General features: G+C 37.8%; 1 protein-coding gene across 6 annotated transcripts in view; it reads left to right on the forward strand.

Annotated features, from left to right (window-relative positions):
• Nucleotides 1-23,399, forward strand: part of LOC105079804 (uncharacterized) — a 429,087-nt gene that overhangs the window by 198,480 nt on the left and 207,208 nt on the right. Inside the window, exon 4 of one of the 6 annotated variants that reach the window (XM_074370390.1) lies at nt 8,576-9,393. The exons of 4 other annotated variants lie outside the window; for them this stretch is intronic. In XM_074370390.1, coding sequence (XP_074226491.1) covers nt 8,576-8,778 — 203 coding nt within the window. In that variant the 3' untranslated portion in view covers nt 8,779-9,393. Of the gene's footprint in view, nt 1-8,575; nt 9,401-23,399 lie in introns of those variants that run through there. One more of the 6 variants, XM_074370393.1, reaches the window with a different exon arrangement.

Raw genomic sequence — 23,399 nt, forward strand, 5'->3', positions numbered from 1 at the left:
CAGCATGCAAACCTCCCCTCTCAGCAGGGAAAGAGGACCCTCCAAGTTCCTTCCTGGAACCTGAGCTCAGCATCTCAGCATCAAGCCACTGCAGCTTTTTTTCCCTCTTCTAGTTTTATTGGGATATAAATGACAGACAGTGCTGTCTGAGTTTAAGGTGTACAGCATAATGATTTGACTTATACACATCATGAAATGATTATTGCAGTACATTTAGTGAGCAGCCACCATCTTGTATAGATGTGAAATTAAAAAAATAGAAAAAATTTTTTTAAATTTATTTAATTAAAAAATTTTAGTATACTATTTTAAAGGTTACTTTCCACTTAGAGTTATTATGAAATACTGGCTACATTCCCCGTGTTGTACAATACATCCCTGTGCCTGTCTACACTCAATAGTTTGTACCTCCCACTCCCCCACCCCTATAATTCCTCTCACCCCATCTCATCTCTGGTAACCACTAGTTTGTTCTCTATGTCTGTGAGTTTGCTTCTTTTTTGTTATATTCACTAGTTTGTTGTATTTTTTTAGATTCCAAATATAAGTCATATCATATAGTATTTGTCTTTCTCTTTTTCTGTTTGATTTATTTCACTTAGTATAATGCCCTTCAAGTCCATTCATGTGGCTGCAAATGGCAAAATTTTCATTCTTTTTTATGGCTGAGTAGTATTCCATTGTATATATATATCACACATCTTCTTTATCCATTCATCTGTTGATGGACACTTAGGTTGCTTCCATACCTTGGCTATTGTAAACAGTGCTGCTGTGAACATTGGGATGCATATATCTTTTCAAATTAATGTTTTTGTTTTTGTCTTTTTGGATATATACCCAGGAGTGGAATTGCTGAGTCATATGGTAGTTTTGTTTTTTGTTTTTTTAGTTTTTTGAGAAATTTCCATACTGCTTTCCACAGTGGCTGCACCAATTTACATTCCTACCAACAGTGTAAAAGGGCTCCATTTTCTCCACATCCTTGCCAACAATTTGTTATTTGTGTGTTTTTTGTTTTTTTTGATGATACTCACTCTGACAGGTGTGAGGTGATATCTTATTGTGGTTTTGATTTGCATTGTCCTGATTATTAGCAATATTGAACATCTTTTCATGTGCCTCTTGGTGATCTGCATTTCCTCTTTGGAAAAATGTCTGTTCAGTTCTTCTGCCCATTTTTTAATTGAGTTGTTTGTGTTTTTGATGTTGAGTTGTATGAGCTGTTTAAATATGTTGAATGTTAATCCTTTAGTGGTCATATCATTTACAGATATTTTTTCACATTCAGTAGGCTGCATTTTCATTTTGTTGCAGGTTTCCATTCCTGTGCAAAACCTTTTAAGTTTAATTAGGTCCCATTTGTTTATTTTTGGTTGTGTTTCCATTACACTAGGAGTTGGGTCCAAAAAATATTGCTGTGACTTATGTCAAACAGTGTTCTGGCTATGTTTTCCTCTAGGAGTTTTATAGTATCTAGTCTTACATTTAGGTCTTTAATCTATGTTGAGTTTATTTTTGTACATGCTGTTAGAGAATGTTCTAATTTCATTCTTTTACATGTAGCTGCACAGTTTTCTCAGCACCACTTATTGAAGAGACTGTCTTTTCTCCATTGTGTATTCTTGCCTCATTTGTCATAGATTAATAGACTGGAAGTACATGGGTTTATTTCTGGGCCCTCTATCTTGTTCTGTTGATCTATGTGTCTGTTTTTGTGCCAGGACCATACTATTTTGATTACTGTATCTTTATAGTATAGTCTGAAGTCAGGAAGCGTGATTCCTCCAGCTCCATTCTTCTTCTTCAAGATTGTTTTACCTATTTGGGGTCTTTGTTTCCATATAAATTTTAAAATAATTTGCTCTAGTTCTGTGAAACACGCCATTGGTATTTTGATAGGGATTGCATTAAAACTGTAGATTGCCTTGGGTAGTATGGTCATTTTAACAATTCAGGAACACAGTATGTCTTTTCATCTGTTTGTGTCATCTTCAATTTCTTTCATCATTGTCTTATGGTTTTCAGAGTACAGGTTTTTGCTTCCTTAGGTAGGTTTATTCCTAGGTATTTTATTCTTTTTGATGCGATAGTAAATGTGATTGTTTCCTTAATTTATCTTTCTAATACTTTGTTGTTAGTGTATAGAAATGCAACAGATTTCTGTATATTAATTTTGTATCCTGCAACTTTGCCGAATTCATTGATGAGCTCTAGTAGTTTTCTGGTGGTGTCTTTAGGGTTTTCTGTGTATAGTATTATATCATCTGCAAACAGTGAATTTTATTTCTTTCTTTCCAATTTGGGTTCCTTTCATTTCTTTTTCTTCTCTGATTGCTGTGGGTAGGCCTTCCAGTACTATGTTGAATAAAAGTGGTGAGAGTGGGTATCCTTGTCTTGTCCCTGATCTTAGAGGGAATGCTTACAGCTTTTCACCATTGAGTATGATGTTAGCTGTGGGTTTGTCATTTATGGCCTTTATTATGTTGAGGTATGTTCCCTCTCTGCCCACTTTATGGAGAGTTTTTCTCATAAGTGGATGTTAAATTTTATCTGCATCTATTGAGATGATCATATAGTTTTTATTCTCCAATTTGTTAATTTGATATATCATATTGATTGATTTGCAGATATTGAAAAATCCTTGCATCCCTGTGATAAATCCTACTTGATTATGGTGCATAATCCTTTTAATGCATTGTTGGATATATATACATATATATCACATTTTCTTTATCCATTCATCTGTTGATGGGCATTTGGGTTGCTTTTATATCTTGGCCATTGTAAATAGCCAAATGTATCTTTTCTAATTAGTGTTTTTTGTTTTCTTTGGATAAATATCCAGGAGTGGAATTGTTAAATCATATGGTAGTTCTATTTTTAATTTTTTAAGGAATCTCCATACTGTTTTCCTTAGAGGCTACATCAATTTACATTTCCACCAACAGTGCCCAAGCGTTCTCTTTTATCCACATCCTCACTAATATTTGTTATTTGTAGATGTTTTGGTAATAGTCATCCTCACAGGTGTGAGGTGATATCTCATTGTGGTTTTGACTTGTGTTCTTCTGATGCTTAGTGATGTTGAGCATCTTTTCATGTGCCTGTTGTCCATCTGTATGTCTTCTTTGGAAAAATGTTTATTTTAGGTCCTGTGCCTATTTTTAAATTAGGTTTTTTTTTTTTTTTGATGTTGGGTTGTCTGAGTTATTTGCATATTTTTGTATATTAACTAGTTACTGGATATATTGTTTGCAAATATCATCTCCCATTCAGTAGGCTGCCTTTTCATTTTGTTGTTAGATTTCCTTCACTGTGCGAAAGCTTTTTGGTTTCATATAGCTCCATTTGTTTATTTTTTCTTGTTTTCTCTGAGGAGACATATCCAAAACAATATTACCAAGATTGATGTCAAAGCACTAAGCTACTGTAGCTTTGAACTGTGTCTGAGTATATGTGCTTTATCTTGATTTATTTTTGTACATCCATTAGCAAGATGTGTTTTAAGGTAATTGCTTCTTTGCTTTACTCCATTTCAGTTTATGAAAGGTTTCTTAGGAGTGGTCTGCTTTTGCAAAGATATCAGGGGACCCTGTGGTGCATAAAGACTCAGCCCCAGGTAACTCAGATATAGCCATCAATAGACAAGAACTTCAAAATATGTATTATATATTTTCAAGAATGTAAAGGGAATTGTGGCCAAAATGAGGGATTAGAAAAATCTAAGCAGAGAATTATAAATTATAAAATAGAATCAAACAATTCTAGAACTTAAATATGTGAGATGAAAAATTTACTGAATGGACTTAAAAGCATCCTGAAGATAGCAGAAGAAGGGGTCAGGGAATTTGTAGAGCTAACAAATTATGTATTCTGGAAAACACAGAGAAGTAAAATTAAAGAAATAAACAGCACCTCAGTGACTTACAGGACATATGACATAGGTGTCATTTGAGACCCAGAGAAGGAAGAAGGAATGGGACAAAAGGCATTTGAGGAAATAATGATTTAATTTCCAAAATTTTGTGAAAGACACAAAAATATGAATCTATCATCCTTAGCAAACACCAAACAGGATGAATGCAAAATAAAGCTCAGCCAAGCATATGAAAGTCAAAGTGCAACAAACCAGAGACGTAGAGAAAATGTGAAAAACAGCAGAAGTGACACATTACGTGAGGGGAACAAAAGTACAAATGAGAACTGATTCTCATCAAAAGAAGTGAGAGGCCATGGGAAATGTTTAATGTGCTTAAAGAAACTAATAGTCAGTTCAGTTTTACATGTGTCAACAATCTCCTCCAAAAACCAAGGTGAAATAGAGACATTTTTCAGGTAAATAAAATTAAGAGAATTTGTTGCAGTGAGATCAGCACTACAAGAAATTCTCAGATTGTTCTAGGTAAGTGAAAACAACAGAAGACGGAAGCTAATAACTCTAGGGAAGAACAAAAAGCACCAGAAATTATAAATATGCAGGAAAATACCAAATATTTTAATTCTTTTAATTTTTTAAAAGATACGTAAATGTTTAAACAAAAAGAATACCACCTCATTGAGATCATAATGCATTTGGAGTAGTATATGTGGCCATACCCCAAATGACAGGGTAAGTGGGACTCTGCTGTTACAGTGACTTCGCATGTTATATGGAGAGCAGGCTGATCAGTTAAGGGGAAACACTGTAACTCCTCAAGGAGTCTTTACCAAACAAACAAACTGTCATGGAAGAATTAAACAAGACAGAAAATTAAGGGAGGGACAGTTTTCCCAAATGCCCCCCAGTGGTCCATATTTGCTGTCATTCTAGTGCACAGATAAATCCATTCCATTCAGTGGATATTTGGGGCCTTAATTTTCTCATGGAAACTCATTCGAGAAAGGCTGCACACAAAAGAAAGACCATAAATGATCAATTCAGTATTAGAGATAAAAGAATAGCTATTTCTATAGAGTCTACTAATATTAAAAAAGATAAGCAAATATTACAAACATTTTAATGTCAAAAATCTGAAAACCTAGTCTAAATAGGCACATTCATAAAAGCTGCAACTTATCAACTGGCACAAACTGAAATAGAAAACTGAACACATACACACAAATTAAGTTTGTTCCAAAAAACCTTTAGATATGCACATATGCACGCTCCAAACAGATAGTTTTCACTGCATGAATTCTGTTGAATACTGAAGCAAGAAATAACACCAATTGTATAAATTCTCCTTCAGAAATTAGAGAGGGGAAGACTTCCCAGTTTGATTTATGGGGCCAGTGACACTGATAGCAAAGACATTACAAGAAAGGAAAAGTACAGACTACCATCTCTTATAAACATAGCTGGAAACATCCTTGATGAAATAGTAACACTTTGATTCCAGTAATATATCAAAAGGAAAATGCATGATGAATAGTAGGGTTTATCTCTGGAACACAAGTTTGATTTAACATTAAAGAATCAATCAAGGTATTCATTGTTTTAACAGATTAAAGGACAGTTTTTCCTCAAGTCACCATACCTGTCCTAAGACAGAATAAAAAATCTTCTCAGAACAATTAATAACCTGTTCATAGTTCAGATTGAGAATCCTGCTGTGAAAATGGCTATATCTAATTTATATTGCATTGTTTGGTTTTCGGTAATGGTGTCTCTGTCAGTGCCAAGACCTAGGCACAGGGAATGGTAGGCTTACAGTGAAGGTAACTTAAGTCATAGCTTAGTTTATCGTAAGAGAACAGTTATTTTAACTGGAAGATTTTAAAAAACACACTGTGATTTTGTGTTAGTTCTATTAAAAATATTCATGTGTTGTTCCATGTAGTGGGAGTTATAGGGGATCTCAGATGACTCTGTCATAGGTTCTATTGACCATTTCACACTTTGTTTCAAAAGACATTAGTCTTTTCCACCTTTTAGAGCACAAACTCACAGGGGGCTCCTGTCTTAATTTCCAAGATTTCATTTGGAAATGTGTGTGAGTGTGTATGTGTGATTGAAAAGGATTTGCCGGTTAAGGAAAAGAAAACTTAGGAAAATTAAAAATTCGAAGCCCTAAAAATATGATTCAGTTTGCCAGTTACCATACACTTGAAGAAGCTCTCTTCTCTTTCTGAAGTGCTCTGTTACGTTGCTTTTTGGTAATCTGCTTTTTGGTTTGAGAGTTAGTAAATTCAAAGTGAACCATCTAATTGGTGGCAGGAGCTAAAGAGGTGTCACGTGTCCTGACTTTGAGGTCATTGCTGTTTTGCCCCTGCCCTTCATCTACAAAATTTCTACTTTGGTTTGCATTGAAGGTGGACCTGGGACAAAACATAAGCATACTGTGCCAAAATAAATACTGTGGTGTGAAACATATTTTTAAATGGTAGAAATGGTAGCAATGGTAGCACGGGATGGACATCTCATAAATACAAATTTATATTAAAACATTTTTATTTGGACTGAAACAGAGGACAGTTACTAAACAAGTTTCCTATTCACAAACAACATAAAAATTATGCATGAATCCAAGATGCAGAGACTAATTAAACAAAAAGTATAGCTTGAGGGCATTTAATAAAAAAGCTGTAATAGCATCTCAAGTTACAAAAGCCAGCATGGGCTTTTTTCTTTCCATTGTTTCTCCTTACAGTGTATTAGTGTATTTCTTGAAGTTAAATTGTGTTTTAAAACTTGGGCATATCCAGTACAAAAAAGGTGCTTTTTGAATATGTTCTATCACATTTTTCCCTTTGAAGAAAATCCTCCAGAATTATTCATTTTTTAAAAAACCATAAATCTAATGATGATATTTCTGTTAAAGAGTTTTTAATATCTCCCCATCTTCTATCATTTAAAATTCAAATTCCTTAGCACTCTACTGTAGACCTGTCATGAAATGCCACCTCTATTCCGTCTACTTCTCTGTTTTTCTTTTATGCTGTCACTCACTATATACCTGTACTTCAGCCTTGCTAAACTAGCTACTGTTTCTCAAATGTCCTGCCTCTGAGATGTTGCTTATACCATCACCTCTGCCTGGGGTATCTTAACCTTCTTGCCAATTAATTTACTAATTTTTAGATATATTCCTTAAATGTTTCTTCCCCTGAATACCTCTGGCAAGGTGAATCATTGCTCTCTCTGTGATTCTGCAGTGGTTTATATATGCCACTCTCAGGACGTACATTGCATTGTAATTTATTTATGAAATTTATTTGATCAGAGATTGTCAAATGAAGTCGGCCCTCAGCTTGTTTTTGTGAATAAAGTTTTATTAGCCCACGGCCATGTCCACTCTTTTACATATCATCATTGGCTGACTCTATGCTGCAGTGTCAACACTGAGTAGTTGCACAGAGATTGAATGGCCCACTAAGCCTAAAATATTTATTGTTTAGGCCTTGACAGAATGAGTTTGTCCTTCATTAAACTAGACTGTGACCTTCAGGACAGCAGGGACAAAGATGTAGGTATACCTGAGTCCCTGACATTTTGGTTTGTTGCTGCCTCAGCTTGTAATTATGTTTTGAACCAGCTACAGATAAGTGTGTAACATACAGTGGCTCAGAATATAAAGTCTGATGTCCAGCCATCTGAGTTCTAATCTTTCCACGTTCTAGACCTGGAACATCCATGTTGCTGCAAATGGCGTTATGTTGTCGGTTTTTTATGGCTGAATAGTATTCCATTGTATAAATATACCACATCTTCTTTATCTAGTCATCTGTTGATGGACATTTAGGCTGTTTTCATGTCTTGGCTATTGTAAATAGTGCTGCTGTGAACATTGGGGTGCAGGTCCTAAAATGAACTGCACCATTTATCTTTGCCTCAGTTATCTCTCCTGTAAAATAAGGATAATAATACTACCTTTCTCACATGACTCCTGTAAGGACTAAATCTCACAGAGATAGTGCTCAATTTAATGACTGAAGTATATCAAATACTCAATACACACAATTGTTATTATTACACATTGTTCATAACATGCTGTAGAGCTTTAATAATTAATTTAAGGACTCTAGGCTCATTTTTTTCTGCCATGAAGTGGAAGAGTTAGCTTACTAAGTTTTTATAAAAAACAATTTTATAACCTTAGGATCAGATGAGTCAATGCATGGTTCTTAGTGCTGAGCTGAACTTCCTTGGGGTACATAACAGAAAGTGACATCAGCCTGGGAAACAGGGCAGCTGACTGAACCACAGCGTCCAAGTTACCCTCAGAGCCAGAGTCATGACCTAGGAAATAGGCTTTTATACTTTATGAGATGAAGGCTTTATGGTCTGAGTTTAGTGAGTACAGGGCCAGAGGGCCCTCTATCGAACCAGACAAAATGAGTGACCCCCACCACTAGATCTCTGAGAAACGTTTAGATCAGTCATTCTAATGAGATTGTAAATCTAGAGTCTGCTTTGATTAACTTTTGCTCTACGTGCTAATTCCATTTTTTAACGTGTCTTTTCTCAACCAATTTATAAATGATGTGGAGAAGTTTTTATTTTAAAATATAGGCATAAAACTTAAACATCAAAGAATGACATCGAATTTGTATTGTACTATGTCTCTAGAAAAGTTTCTTTTTCACCTTTCAGCACTCAAGGAAGATATACAACCTCAGCTCCAGGACCTTTCTAAGAATGGACGAAATATGGCAGAGGTACAAAGAATAAAAAGAAAAACCTGCTCCCAAACCTCTGAGAAGTTGTGTTGGCGATCAGTTACAGCGACCTGGTATTTAACTCAAACCAGTCCTAGACTCCTTTCCCTTGGTAACAAAGAGGACTTTGTGCACTGACCGTGACAGGGAGCCCCAAAGACATATCACTAAAAGGTTATTTCACAGATAAAGACAGTCAGTGTCTGTGGTGAGGACCAGCAAGCATGATTAGCTTAAGTGTAAACCCTTAAATACCAGAGAAGGGTTGACTAAAGAGGAACGTAGCAGAACATTTTGGAGCAGATCTGCTAGTGAGATTGAGAATATCTGGGTAAAATACCTTTTCTTGTCATTTCTAATTTTGATCATTTATGGCCCAGTTACCACAAAGGAAACTATTGGCTTTTGCTACTTGATTTTGAGCAGATCCATATTAATTTTCATAACTCTGTAAAGTTAATTTTTTAAAATCAGAGACTACGTGGTGGGGGAGGTTACAGCTCAATGGTAGAGTGTATGCTTAGCATGCACGAGGTCCTAGGTTCAATCTAATAACCTACTTATTAGATTAATAAATAAACCTAATTACCCCTCACCCCCCAAAAAAACCCATGACCTAAAATTACAACCTAGTTTGAAATGCCTTAAAAAACAAGATGTACTGTGGATAGATACATAATAATGCATAGTAAAATATTAGTGAAAGGATCTGGGGGAGGGGAGGGTACAGCTCAGTGGTAGAGTGCATGCTGAGCATGCATGAGGTCCTGGGTTCAATCCCCAGTACTTCCATTAAAAATAAATACATAAATAAACCTAACCCCCCTTCCAATAAATAAGTAAATTTTAAAAACTACCACATTAATTTTTTTAAAAAATCAGAGACTACACTTTATGTATTAAATACATTTGTTTTTCTTGAGCTTTGTCATATGATGTTCAATGAAACCAGTATCTATGAAGATCTCTCATTTTACTTTTTTGTAACTGAATTATTTTTTGTGGCACTTACCAGTGCCTTTCAGAAAGAGACCATCACAGGCATTTCCACAATTTACAAGAATTTTCTGAGTATTTTAATTAAAGAAAAGGATAACTTGAGAAACATGCAGAACTTTATAAATTGGATGTGGACAAACACTACTGCATCATTTTGGACTGCACTGTTGGCAGTTAAAAATTACATGTTTTGTCTGTTCTTTTTTTTAAGGGCTGTGAATTTCAAATGATAACACTCCTCTCACCTCAATGTGAGAAACTGAGTCTCTATAATCAGCTCAAGGTATTTCTGCTTTACTTGTATCTCATTATTTAAAGCACACTCTTTTCAGTAGTTAATTATTATATATTATCTTCCCTATAATTATTTTTTTCTTTTTCTGCCTCACTAATTTTTAGATGTCACAATTGCACTTAGTTGAATACTAGATAAAAATACATTTAGTCATTGCAATCTAGCCTCATTACTCTGCCCTTCCACTGCTCTGAGTCATTTTTTGTGAACTTCTTGGGACTCCTTCCAATTTGTCTGTTTCTCGGTGTCATTTCAATGAGCTAAACTGAAAACCAGGGGCCGCTTCTGCAAATAAAGGCGAAAACTTCCCTGCCCTGGAATAGCGGGCTCGTTCACAGCAGCACATCTTGGTGGCATACATTTGTTAGAAAACTCCTGCACTTATGTCTGTCTTTCAGGCCTCAGAGGCTGGATTTTTTAAAATTTCCTGGACATGATTACCATGTATAATATGCTGTATTTTCAGTATGCTTAACTGTTCTAACTGGAGTTAGAACCAGAAGCTTCTCTAAATTTATGGGCTCTCTATGGTGCCCAACACTGTTAAATTAAATTACGTTTTATTTTACAGCATAATGTATGTCTTGATCAACAGTCTGCATCCACTCTCTAGGACAGTACCTGTCATGTATCTGCTCTAAAGATACTAAATAATGCCAAGGAGTAAAGGAGTGAATGTGATCTTTACGACAGGGACATGATATAGAGACTGCTGTCATGTCAGGCCAGGTCTAGTAAGGAGACAGGAGTCACATCAGTTATTTTAATTAAAAAATTGATTTAAAGAATTGTCCACTAAGTATAACGAATTGTTTACTAGGCCACCAAAAAAGCCAAGAGAGAAAACTGAGCTATCACAGGTAGCAGTTTCAGAAAACAGCTGTCACCACTCAGACTGAGCTTGGAATTATTACAAGTAGAAGCCTGGAGAACAGCCTCGTGGGGCTGACACCCAGGCTGCTGAGGAGGAGGCCTTGCTTGGCTGATGCTGATGCCTTTGATGTCATAGGAGGAGCCCGAGGACTAGGATCCTGGGCTCTGAGGTCAGGTGTCACTCCTGTGCAGGTGTCTCTGACAGGGAGAGCTGTGATGAAGCTGGTTTTGTGAGCACTGGGAAAATTCCAGACTGTCTGTATTCAGATGCTGCTTAGGAACAAACTGCTGCTGCCGGGGTGAAGAAGCGGGGCTCAGAGGGTGCTGCCGGGAAGGAGACAGATGTGCCAGAGGAAAGCAGGCACTGTGAGGAAGAGCAGGTCTGTCCTTCCTCCTCCAGCCTGGCCGTCTAGCTCTGGTGCCTGCTGTGGGCAAAGCCCAGCAGAGAAGAGCGGGCTGAGGGGAAAAGCGTTGTATGGAGTCCCAGACCACCCGGACTTAATGTTATCGTCTTGTTTCCCAGATAAGATACTAAGGCAGAGAGACGTTAAATAAATTGCCCATGTTCACTGTTTTCCAAGTTCACCCAGTTATGAGAGTAGGTGTGTAAGAGCTCAGCTCGGTGCCTTTTCCCAGTGAATCATATTACATGGTCTGTGGGTGTGGAAACAGATACTTTTAACATTACATTTGTTTTAGTATAAATATTATTTGTATTATAAATATATACATGAACTACAGGCAGAATTTTCAGGCATTTTTGTAAAGCTCCAAAATATTTTTTCTTTTATGAAAGGTTTTTGAAAGATTATACCCCTGGCCCACATTGTGTCACAAAAGTAGTTTTCTTAGAAGAAATAACGTATCAAACCATTCTGTTCATAAAATAATTCTAAATACTTTTTATTTTGTATTATCTTCAGACATCATGCTTCTTCCTATGGGTCTGTATTTTATTTTAGGATCACATTTTTTGAACAATTATATTTACTTTGTTTATGATAAATTGTCTTTAAAAACAGGACACTAATTTAGGATCCAGAGATCTGCTGTCCCTGACAGAGCTGTGATTCTGTGACCAAGTGCTTATAATTGTAAAATATCCTCCTTAAGTTAAAACATAGTGTACAAGATAATTGCACAGAAGCAATTTTCTGCTACTGAGTAAATTTCGTTTATATTGATTTGGCCATTTTTAGGACTCTTTTTAGTCTCTGCTGTTGACTGACATCTCCTGTTGAAAAATATTGGCTAGTTTGGAAATGAGGAAGTTTAAATAGAGGAGTAATCAGTGGCAGTTTGTCTAAGAACTTAAGAAGAGAGTCCTTCAGGTATGTGGGTAGTACAAGCTAGGGTTGGTGTGCTTTATCATTTTGACATTAATCATGACAATTCTATTAACACAGTGACTATTTAGCAACAACCATGTGGAAAATCCAGTTCTTTGAAAATCTCCATTATGGAAAAGAATATTTCTGGTAGATTGAGGTCATGATATAGAATTATATGTCTAAGATTATATCAATAATTCAAATGCTTTTAAAGAAAAGAGAAAAATGATAAGTGGGCCAAAAAAGCAGTATACAGGTTATGCCCATTTCAGGATATCCCCTTGTCTCAAGATGACAGAGTGCAGTAATCGACATTTACAAAATATTAGTGAACGTTATTTTTTAACATATGTGAATTAATTATTTGTATAACAAGAGTTCATTAATTAAGTTCCTATTTTTGGCATTGGTAAACCCTGGGGACTGCAAACAATGAGCAAGACAGTGGCTGCCCTCAAGGAGATATCAATTAATCATGGAGACAACATTTTTACCCAGAAAATTTGAGAGCAATTCAGGGCACTAATTAATTACAGTTGACTTTTCATAGTAACCAGGAAATAAGCTAAGTGATGGGATTAGGCTGAAAGTGAAAATCTGTTTTTATTTTTGGTGAGGAGGCTCTAAAGTGGATGAGGGTCTTTTCAGTCTTCACCTACACACCTGTCTTCCTCCAGAGAGGTTGCCCTGACTTCCCCTACAGCATTCCTTTCCCTCCCTCTCATCTGCCTACCTCCGTAATTCTGTTAGATGTCATCTTGTTCTTCTGTAGCATTCTTTTTAATACCCTAGTCAGACTTTATCATGCAGTACTAAAGATTCTGTTTTGTTTTCCGTTTTGGAGGGCAGGGGCAGAATCTGTCTTGCTCTCCTGGTCTCTCTGAGCCTCATACAGTCCTCGTTCAGAGATGAACTGAATGACTTGTTAGAACTGATCCTGCCTCGTTAGTCCATTCTACATCCCTAGGGTGTCTGCTGTTCTGCTTGTTCAAGAGGTTTTCAGACAGCATCGAGACTTTTGGCCAGAGAACCAGCTACTTAGGCAATTCTGTGAGAACCAAATGTAACCTACCTCTTAAAGGTCATCATTCTCAAGAATGGAAACTGGACTGCCCACACATGATCAGGAGAGTCTTCTTCCAGTCTCTTGCAGAAGTGCTAGTCATTCTATGGGAGAAGTTAAAGTCATACATGGTGGTGGTGGGTGAGGGCAGGGCTAGTCCAGATCCTGGTTGAGATCCATGGTCTATGTCAAAGCATGGACATTTGATTTGGCAGCTGCCAACACCGTCTTGCTCACCTGGGTGGGGAAGTTCACAACTCTTGATCTTGGGCCAAGCTTAGCATAGAAAGTGGGTTCTTGTTCAGACGTGGGAAGATAGGGAGCTTTTCCCATGCATACCTCAAGGGTCTCCAGGGTCATCTGGGTTTTCCTGGATGCCCAGAACATTTATCCCTGGACAGAATACCGTCTGGTGCTGCCCCCGGTGGCTGCTGGAGCTCTGACACTAACTTCCCCCTCTTGATGCCTGCTCTGCTTGCACTCCCTTTCTTTCCTCCTCTGGCCAGAAGAGACATTCTAGAGGATTCCTGAGAAATCTGGAAGCCTGAATCTGGCCTCTTTCCTGTGGGTATGGCTCATAGTGACATTCTTCCTGCCTCTCTACAATTTTTAAATATGAAAATATTATGCATGATTTAAGTACATAACAATGATAATAAGAACAATAATTGATTCAAATTGGTGAGAGAGAAGAAATGCCATTATCAACAAACCAAAGGCCACCAATTGTTATGGGACATCAACCACTAGAACCCTATGATGTCTGACCTAGAATTGCCAAAGCATTACTGAAGAAGAAGAAAGAGGCTGGAGGAATAACTCTCCCAGACTTCAGACAATACTATAGAGCCACAGTCATCAAGACAGCATGCTATTGGTACAAAAACAGACATATGGACCAATGGAACAGAATAGAGAGCCCAGAAATGAACCCACAAACTTTTGGTCAACTAATCTTTGACAAAGGAGGCAAGAATATACAATGGAATAAAGACAGTCTCTTCAGCAAATGGTGTTGGGAAAACTGGACAGCAGCATGTAAAACAGTGAAGCTAGAACACTCCCTTACACCATACACAAAAATAAACTCAAAATGGATCAAAGACTTAAACATAAGATACAATAAATCTCCTAGAAGAAAATATAGGCAAAACATTATCTCACATGCATCTCAAAAATGTTCTCCTAGGGCAGTCTACCCAAGCAATAGAAATAAAAGCAAGAATAAACAAATGAGACCTAATTAAACTTACAAGCTTCTGCACAGCAGAGGAAACAATAAGTAAAACAAAATGACAATCTACAGAGTGGGAGAAAATTTTTGCAAATGATGAAACCGACAAAGGCTTGATCTCCAGAATATATAAGCAGCTCATATGACTTAATAAGAAAAAAACAAACAACCCAATCCAAAAATGGGCAGAAGACCTAAACAAGCAATTTTCCAAGGAAGAAATACAAATGATCAATAGGCATATGAAAAAGTGCTCAATATCACTAATTATCAGAGAAATGCAAATCAAAACTATGATGAGGTATCACCTCACACCAGCCAGAATGGCCATCATTCAAAAGTCCACAAATAACAAATGCTGGAGAGGCTGTGGAGAAAAGGGAACCCTCCTACACTGCTGGCGGGAATGCAGGTTGGTGTAGCCGCTGTGGAAAACAGTATGGAGATTCCTCAAAAGACTAGAAATAGACTTACCGTATGACCCAGGAATCCTGCTCCTGGGCATATGTCCTGAAGGAACCCTACTTCAAAAAGACACCTGCACCCCAATGTTCATAGCAGCACTATTTACAATAGCCAAGACATGGAAACAGCCTAAATGTCCATCAACAGATGACTGGATAAAGAAAAAGTGGTACATTTATACAATGGAATACTATTCAGCCATAAAAATGACAACATACCACCATTTGCAGCAACATGGATGTTCCTGAAGAGTCACTCTAAGTGAAGTAAGCCAGAAAGAGAACAAAAAATACCGTATGAGATTGCTCATATGTAGAATCTAAAAAGAAAAAAAAGAACATAAATACAAAACAGAAACAGACTCGTAGACATAGAATACAAACTTGTGGTTGCCAAGGGGGAGGTGGGTGGGAAGGGACAGTTCAAAATTTGTAGATACTGACAGGCATATGCAGAATAGATAAACAAGATTATACTGTATAGCACAGGGAAATGTATACAAGATCTTGTGGTAGCTCACAGTGGAAAAAAAATGTGACAATGAATATATGTATGTTCATGTATAACTGAAAAATTGTGCTCTACACTGGAATTTGACACATTGTAAAATGACTATAACTCGTTAAAAAAAAAAAAAAAAAGAACCCTATGATGCCTGACATAGCTTTTCAAACAGATCCGCTAGTAATAAGGGGCCGGCCAGTGTAACCTCTGAAACAGGGGCCTTTGCCTACATCTTTCCATTCACCATTTTTTACCACTTTGTAAGTAAGAGAATAATATTATGATTATACAGATAAATTAAAAATCTAAGCATGCACATTTCTTACCCGGTGGGTTTTAAGAGCTTTGCCATTTGGCAGCGGAACATGAGGGGTCAGAGATGTTTTTCATTTGACTAGGGAGAAAGTAGGAAAATACATCTGTCGCACGTATTACCCACTATCTATTTACTTTAATGGATATGCAAGAAATACTCTGAACTGCTGGGGATGATGCTTTGAAAAGCAGTGTCTACTTTCAATCAGTGACACGCCAATTCATAAATAGTGATTTGGACTAAGAAATAATACCATAGGAATAAGGTACTTTTTTATTATTTAGAATCTTGTCAGTTTGCATCAACAAAACATGTCTTTGCATATTCACAAATCAAAGGACAAAATCAAAGTGGATATAATCTGTAGATTGTTGGTTTATATTAACTGAATGACAGAAAAATCCCAATGCTTTAAAGGACCCAAATTATCTTGTTCTTTCACTGAGACATTATAAACTTGATTCAGATGGAATATTTATATGGGTGCTAAACTGCACTGAAAATAGGATTTTTAATGATGAGCCCCACAGGCTCTTAACTGCATAATATGTTGAGCGGTGCTGTAACTTAGCACTTACAGGGCTTTCGTACATTTTGGAATAGTTTACTTAAAACTGTTCTAATGTGTTTATAGCTCTTTTTTCTGCCAAATCTGATTTAAACAGTGCCTTACCAAGTTCTTACTGAACATAGAGGTGGAAATATTTGTTTTCTGTACTTCTTTAGCTGGAACCCATAAATCAGATACCGACAATACAACTGCAGAACTGTATTGGATTTGTAATAAAGTGTAGAAGGTTTGAGTCACTGCAGACTCACGGCAAAGCACCAGTCCTGGTGTACAAAAATAAAGAGAAAAGTAAAGGAGGGAGAAGCAAAGAGAACCCTGGAACAAATGAAGTCACACTCTTAAGACCATGGGTCTTGCTTCAGAGTCAGTTATGGTGAAACTTCCTAATGCACATTGTACTTTTTTCTGATATTTTTGAAAAAGTGGTCTTGGACCAAATCAGGGAACTGTTTCAGTCTTGCAGGGTTAGAGTTCAGAGAACTTTCTATTTGTTGCTTATTTTACTGTTAAAGACCCTACATGTTTGAATGTCACAAACCACAAGCAAAAATTCATGAGTTTTGAAGCTTAGTAGTTATTAGAGAGATTATGGCAACAGCTAAGGAAGGGATTGTGCTAAAGCATATTGAATGGCTGCCTGGAAGGCTGTCTCCACAGACTCAGCCGACCCCATGGGCACGGAAAAATAAACAACGGGGAAAATTGTATAATAGCGCACTCCAGATGGTCAAAACAGAAAGCACAGCTGATGTCTTTGAATTCACTTACCTTTTACAGTGGCCTAGATTAAATTATCAGAATAAACCATGGCTGAGAGCTATTGGACTATGTCTCAGTGAGTCAGATCAGGCTTCAGTATTGGGATTGGTGTCCAACATGAATAATGATTTTCATGATTATAGTTTCCCCTTCAAAACTGGGATTCCAGTTCTGTAAAATATGGTGGAAAAAACAAGACAAATTACTTGAACTTGGGACAGTTGTAGAGTTTGAAGGATTTCTTTCTGTACCTTTTTCTTACTCTCCCAATGTTATTTAAGACAGCTGACAAAAATACATAGAGGGTAAATATTAGATCTTAGAAAATGAAACGTGAAGGGAGGAAGAAGTTGGGGATACTGCTGACCGACAGGGTGTGCACACATTCAGGCTGGTGCTATTTAGCAGCGGGTGACCCTGTTGTTTCCAGCTGTAAGGTCTTTATCCTCCCCCTAGCCCACTCCCCTGGCATTCTGCCCCCTACTTTTTCAGTTCCTGGCCTCTTCTCATCTTCCAAATCTCAGCTTAAATGTGACCACTCTCTTGGGTTCTTGCCTACCTGAATGCTCTCAAGCTAACTCAGAGTGGTGTACGTCATTAAAGGTCTGGGAGTCCGGGTTTATCAGCTCAGCATTGTCATCCAGGACCCAGCTCTGTTCATCTTTCTGCCGTGCTCTTCTCTGCACATGGTGAGACACAATCTTGTCATCTTGTGATTGGAAATTGTCTGCTGCAGTTTCAAGCATCACAGGTGTTTATGGTGACATTCACACAAAGAGGAAGGAACCTTTATGTCTATGTGTCTTTTTTTCTGAGGGAGGAAAAAATCCTTCCAGTAAGGCGCCCCATGAGTATTCCTGTATGTCCTGTTGGATGGGGTTGTGTGTCATGCTCAAACTTGAATGACTCAAGATCAGGGGGATGGAATTACCATGGTTGGCTTCCAGTCAACATCTACCTCCTAGGGCCCGAGATGAGCTGTTTCCTTAGGTACACGAGAATGTAAAACCTGAACTAAAGCAGACAGCGGAAAATGAGGGGGGCACCAAAACCCCATCCCATGCTGCTCCTGTCCCTCTGACCGAAAGCAGCCGCCTTCATGGTATCACCTGACTTTCTCCTTTACCAGCACCAAGGATGCCCATCTTTACTGATTCTGTTAATTTGATTTTTAGAAATGTCTCTAACCCCCATGAGAGTAGGGACCTTGTTCATTGCTGTATCCTTAATACTGAGTACAGTGCGATGAGTAGTAAATACTTTTCATGAACAAAAAAATGACAAAAAAAGGAATTACAGTTGACCCTTGAACAATACTACTTTGAATTGCGTGGGTCCACTTGTTTGGGGATTTTTCAATAAACATGTACTACAATGTACACGATCTGGGGTTGGTTGAATCTGTGGATGGGAAACTGGATACAGAGGGCCGACTCTAAAGTTATATGTGGATTTTCAACTGCATGGGGGTCAGAACCCCAATCCCCTCATTGTTCAAGTGTCAACTGTATATAACCATCCCTTATACAAAGACCTAAAATTAATTTTTTTAATTGAAGTATAGTGAGTTTCCCATGTTGTGTCTGTTTCTGGTGGACAGCATAATGTTTCAGTCATATATATATACACATACATATATTCGTTTTCATATTCTTTTTCATTATAGGTTACTACAAGATACTGAATATAGATCTCTGTGCTATATAGTAAAAATTTATCTGTTCTATGTATGGTAGTTAGTACCTGCAAACTTTGAACTCCCACTTTATCTCTTCCCACCCTAAATCATTTTTTAGTTCATAAAAGAAAATGTCATAATACCTTGTGAAGGTATCTTGTTCCCAAGTCTTGAATCACCATGTTCAGTGACCTGATACTCATAGACATCGTGACAACTGTGGGTGAGTCAGGCCCTGGGAGGCAGCAGAGGGCACTCTCTGAGTGAACGCAGAGAGTTCAGTGGTGAGCCCCTTGCAGGGACAAGTGACAAGCAGGCTGTGGCAGCTGGTCGCCAGGGTCTAGTCACCACATAAGGCTGTTACCCTTCCAAGGCCAAGGGGCAGGCGAAACTGGGCTGGAACTTGTTTAGAGCTTTAGCTGTGGCCAGAGTGCTACTTGTTTGTTTTTGTTTTTGTTTTTGTTTTTTTATGGTCTTTTTTTGTTTTTACACCAATTATGCCATGAATTCACAGGATGTGGGTTCCAGCAGCTCAGGCCCCCTCCTAGTGGTTCTCCCAAGTGTGCTTCTCTGCGTGGAGCAGGCTGGCACTTCAGCTGATCCCAAGTACCTTTCTCTTTGGCCTCCTCTTCCTTCCTTCCTTCCTTCCTTCCTTCCTTCCTTCCTTCCGTCCGTCCGTCTGTCTGTCTGTCTGTCTGTCTATCTATCTATCTATCTATCTATCTATCTATCTATCTATTTATATTGACGTATGGTCAGTTTACAACACTGTGTCAGTTTCTGGCATACAGCAACATGTTTCAGTCATATGTAGATGTACATATATTTGTTTTCATATTCTTTTTCATTGTAGGTGACTATAAGATACTGAATCTAGTTTGCAGTACTTTGAACTAGCGTTTGGAATGTACCTGCCCCCCCCGGGTGCATTCCCCAGAGCAGCAGGAGTAGCTGCCCCTCGTCACAGTCTCGGTAAACAGCGCTGCTGCTCTGGTAGCTCAGTGCCAGTCTCACCTTCACCTGGCCATCATCCCGTGCTACCAAGAGCGTTCGTCTGAGTAACAGCGATGCCACGGCCAGCCACAGAGCTGCAAGGTCCATCTCCCCCTTCAGGGGGGCATTCTCTGCCTTGATGAAATACACATGCCATCCTATCCTTTTATCTTCTTTGGAGGGTGTGCTTTGGGAATACCTTGAGTAGTCATCACCCTAGCAGTCAGGGGTTCCTGCGGGAGATAGTTGTCCCAACCAGAGAGTCAATTGAGGAGAGTTTCATGATGTGCTGTTGAATCACCAAGGCACTGGTGACCACTGAAAGCTGTCACCTTGGTCAGGCCTGCAGAGGAAGCTGTTCTGGAATGAGAGGGGAGCTGTGGCAGAGAAGAGAACTCAGCCCCTGCCAACACCGTCATCTGGCAGGAGTGGACGGGGTAAAGATATCTTGCCTTTCCCTTCTCCTGCACTTCATGCTCCTGTCTCTGGCTGAATTGAATTGGTAGCTGGAAGGTAGGAAGGCCTGGGAATTGCAGTCTGTAGATTTTAGCCTTGCAGGGCACAGAGCAGAGTGGAATGGAAGAAGAGGAAAAATGGAACATGACCAGAAAGCCTTGTTTGTTCTTCTGTGAAAGTACGAGACGATGAGTAGGAATGAATAACATAATTATTTTATGTTGGTCTGAGAGTGCTGCATTTGTAAACTGGTAAATACCAGCTTGTGGTGACTTTGTAATTATTCATCTCATTATTTTTCTAAAAGCCCTTTAGGGAAATGAAATCAGCAAATTAAAAATAATTGTGTTTTAGTGCTCAGTATCACTAATTATCAGAGACATGCAAATCAGAACTACAGTGAGGTATTACCTCACACCAGTCAGAGTGGCCATCATGCAAAAGTCCACAAAGGATAAATGCTGGAGAGGGTGTGGAGAAAAGGGAACCCTCCTCCACTTTTGGTGGGAATGTAGTTTGGTGCAGCCATTATTGAAAACAGTATGGAGATTCCTTAAAAAACTAAAAATAGACTTACCATATGATCCAGCAATCCCACTCCTGGGCATAACCTGGAGGGAACTCTAATTTGAAAAGATACATGCACTCCAGTGTTCATAGCAGCACTATTTACAATAGCCAAGACATGGAAACAACCTAAATGTCCATTGACAGATGACTGGATAAAGAAGTTGTGGTATAATTATACAATGGAATACTACTTGGCCATGAAAAAGAATAAAATATTGCCATTTGCAGCAACATGGATGGACCCAGAGATTGTCATTCTAAGTGAAGTAAGCCAGAAAGAGAAAGAAAAATACTATATAATATCACTCATATGTGGAATCTAAAAAAAAGAAAAAAAGAGGAAACTGATGACAAAACAGAAACAGACTCAGACAAGTAAACAATCTTATGGTTACCAGGGAGAGGGGGTGGGAAGGGATAAACTTGGGGATTGGAGATTTACAAATGTTAGCCACTGTATATAAAAACAGATTTTAAAAACCTAGATTTCTTCTGTATAGCACAAGAAACTGTATTCAATATCTTGTAGTAACCTTTAATGAAAAAGAATATGAAAATGAATATATGCATGACTAGGATAAAAAAATTTTTTTTAAAGCTTTATAAATACCTTAGAAAAATCAAAACAACCTTTTTTATCTTTAAAATTTTTCTTTATTGAAGTACAGTCAGTTATTGTCAATTTCTAGTTTTTATTAAGTTTTGGGTTTTTTTTGATCATGAGTGAGTTGAGGTTCTGAGGGCTTGGAGATCATTATTCAGAACAGGCAGTGTCACATGGACTTCGATTCACCTTCAGTGACAGTGATTCCAAATGGCAAACTGTACAAAGGCATTGGAGTCCTTAACTGACTTAACTGGGGCAGCAAAGAAAAGGCAGACAATGGAGAATGAGACCCACTGGGGCAGCGTGACAAGGCTAACGCTCAGGGGCCAGTGGTCTGGTTTGTGAATCCTGGCTTTGCCAGTTGCTAGCTCCGTGAACCGCAGAAATGAATCTTTACATTCTAGGTCCCAATCGACTCATCTATACAATGACAATAAAATAATAATCCTCTTACTGTTAGAGGATATGAGCTAGAGTAAACACATCACAGCGTGATGATGTGACCTGGATCAGAGCGTAGGCTTCCTCTAGCTTTCCTATCACTTCTGTCCACATTTTCTGAGCTCAAAACCTTTCGGGAGCTAGGAGAGGGGTCTGGGAACTAGATGAGGTGAAATACAAGCCGGACACGTTTTCTGTTTCAATGCAGCATCCTCCAGAGTGAAATGGGAGGGAGAGGAGTGTGTGAAGGAATCCAGCCGGCCACTTCTAAGAAGACATTCAGGGCAAGTGGCCAAACTGGTTTATTGTCTCCCATTCTCACTGCCTCAGTGGCAACTGGAGACTCAGAATTAATAATAAAGAAATAATGCTTGGATGCATTGTACAGTAGACGTGGCCGGCTTTTCGTGCAGACATGTGGTTATGTTCCCTTGCTAACAGTTACATTTCAGCTTGGTAAGGAAAGAATGAGAAAATTCAATTTTTATGTCAAATTACAAAGGAATATAATAGCACACTTTAATTTTTTTTTTTTTGAGGCAACAATTCTAGATGCTGAGATAGAGAGAGGGAGAGATTGGTGTCTGTGTTGTCACTTAGTTCTTGGTAGAGTTGGTAAATTTTGGTAGATTGGTAAATTTTGTTTCTTGTCCAAGCTTTTCTCCAAATCTTGTAGGACCTTATGAATTATAAGCACCATGTACATATTCCTGTGATACCAAAACTTGATTGTGTAGAATTCTACCAGGGTAGAAGTATTTTTTAAACTAAGTTTAAGAAAGTTTAAGAAAATTTAAGTTTAAGAAAGTTAAATAAAATTCATCCTAGTTAAACTTCTTGTCCAGTCCCTATTATCAGACTTTCCAAATGTATTATAATTGAAAAATATTTTTATTTTATTCTCTCACTCATTATGTATTTATTGAAAACTTTCTCTTCATACTGAGCTACATAGGAGTTCTAAGTAATGATAGAGAAAAATAAAGTAAGATGGTTCCCTCCTGAATGTTTGCATGTAATAAATTATTTAAATCTGTCCAAACTGTACATCTCACATACGTCTTCCACTAAAAAAACTGAAGATAATATATATTTTTAATCCACTTAATTTAATAAGGTAAAAACTGTGATGTCATATTAAATGATAAATATCTACCACCTCTTTTGTAATTTCTTACTGAGGAGAAATGTACTGAGCTTTAAGAGTTGGTCAGTGTAGATCGCTAAGTACTATTCAATTAAGTAATGTCATTTCTCATGTGTAAAGAAAGAAATTCATTTGAACATTTCTTCTGATTGGTATAAAATCAGACCCATTTAAAAGCCTCAATGAATATTTTATTTTAGAATACCAAATAGGAGTTTTATAATAGACCAGAGACTTTCGGCCATAGGTTGCAGATCATTGTTCTTTTTGATGCAAAGTGTTATTATTATTGTAATTATTTAGGAAGCATGAGCTACAAATCAAATACATTATGTTATTTAGGAAATTGATACATATCTCGGGGGACATAAACACTGGTTTTATTTTTCTCCCAGACACGGCGGACGTTTTAGAGGACCTGTTCACTGGCAGCACCAAGTAGACGATTATCTCTTAG

The sequence above is a fragment of the Camelus bactrianus genome, chromosome 9 (assembly GCF_048773025.1).
Source record: "Camelus bactrianus isolate YW-2024 breed Bactrian camel chromosome 9, ASM4877302v1, whole genome shotgun sequence".
Classification (NCBI taxonomy): Eukaryota; Metazoa; Chordata; class Mammalia; order Artiodactyla; family Camelidae; genus Camelus; species Camelus bactrianus.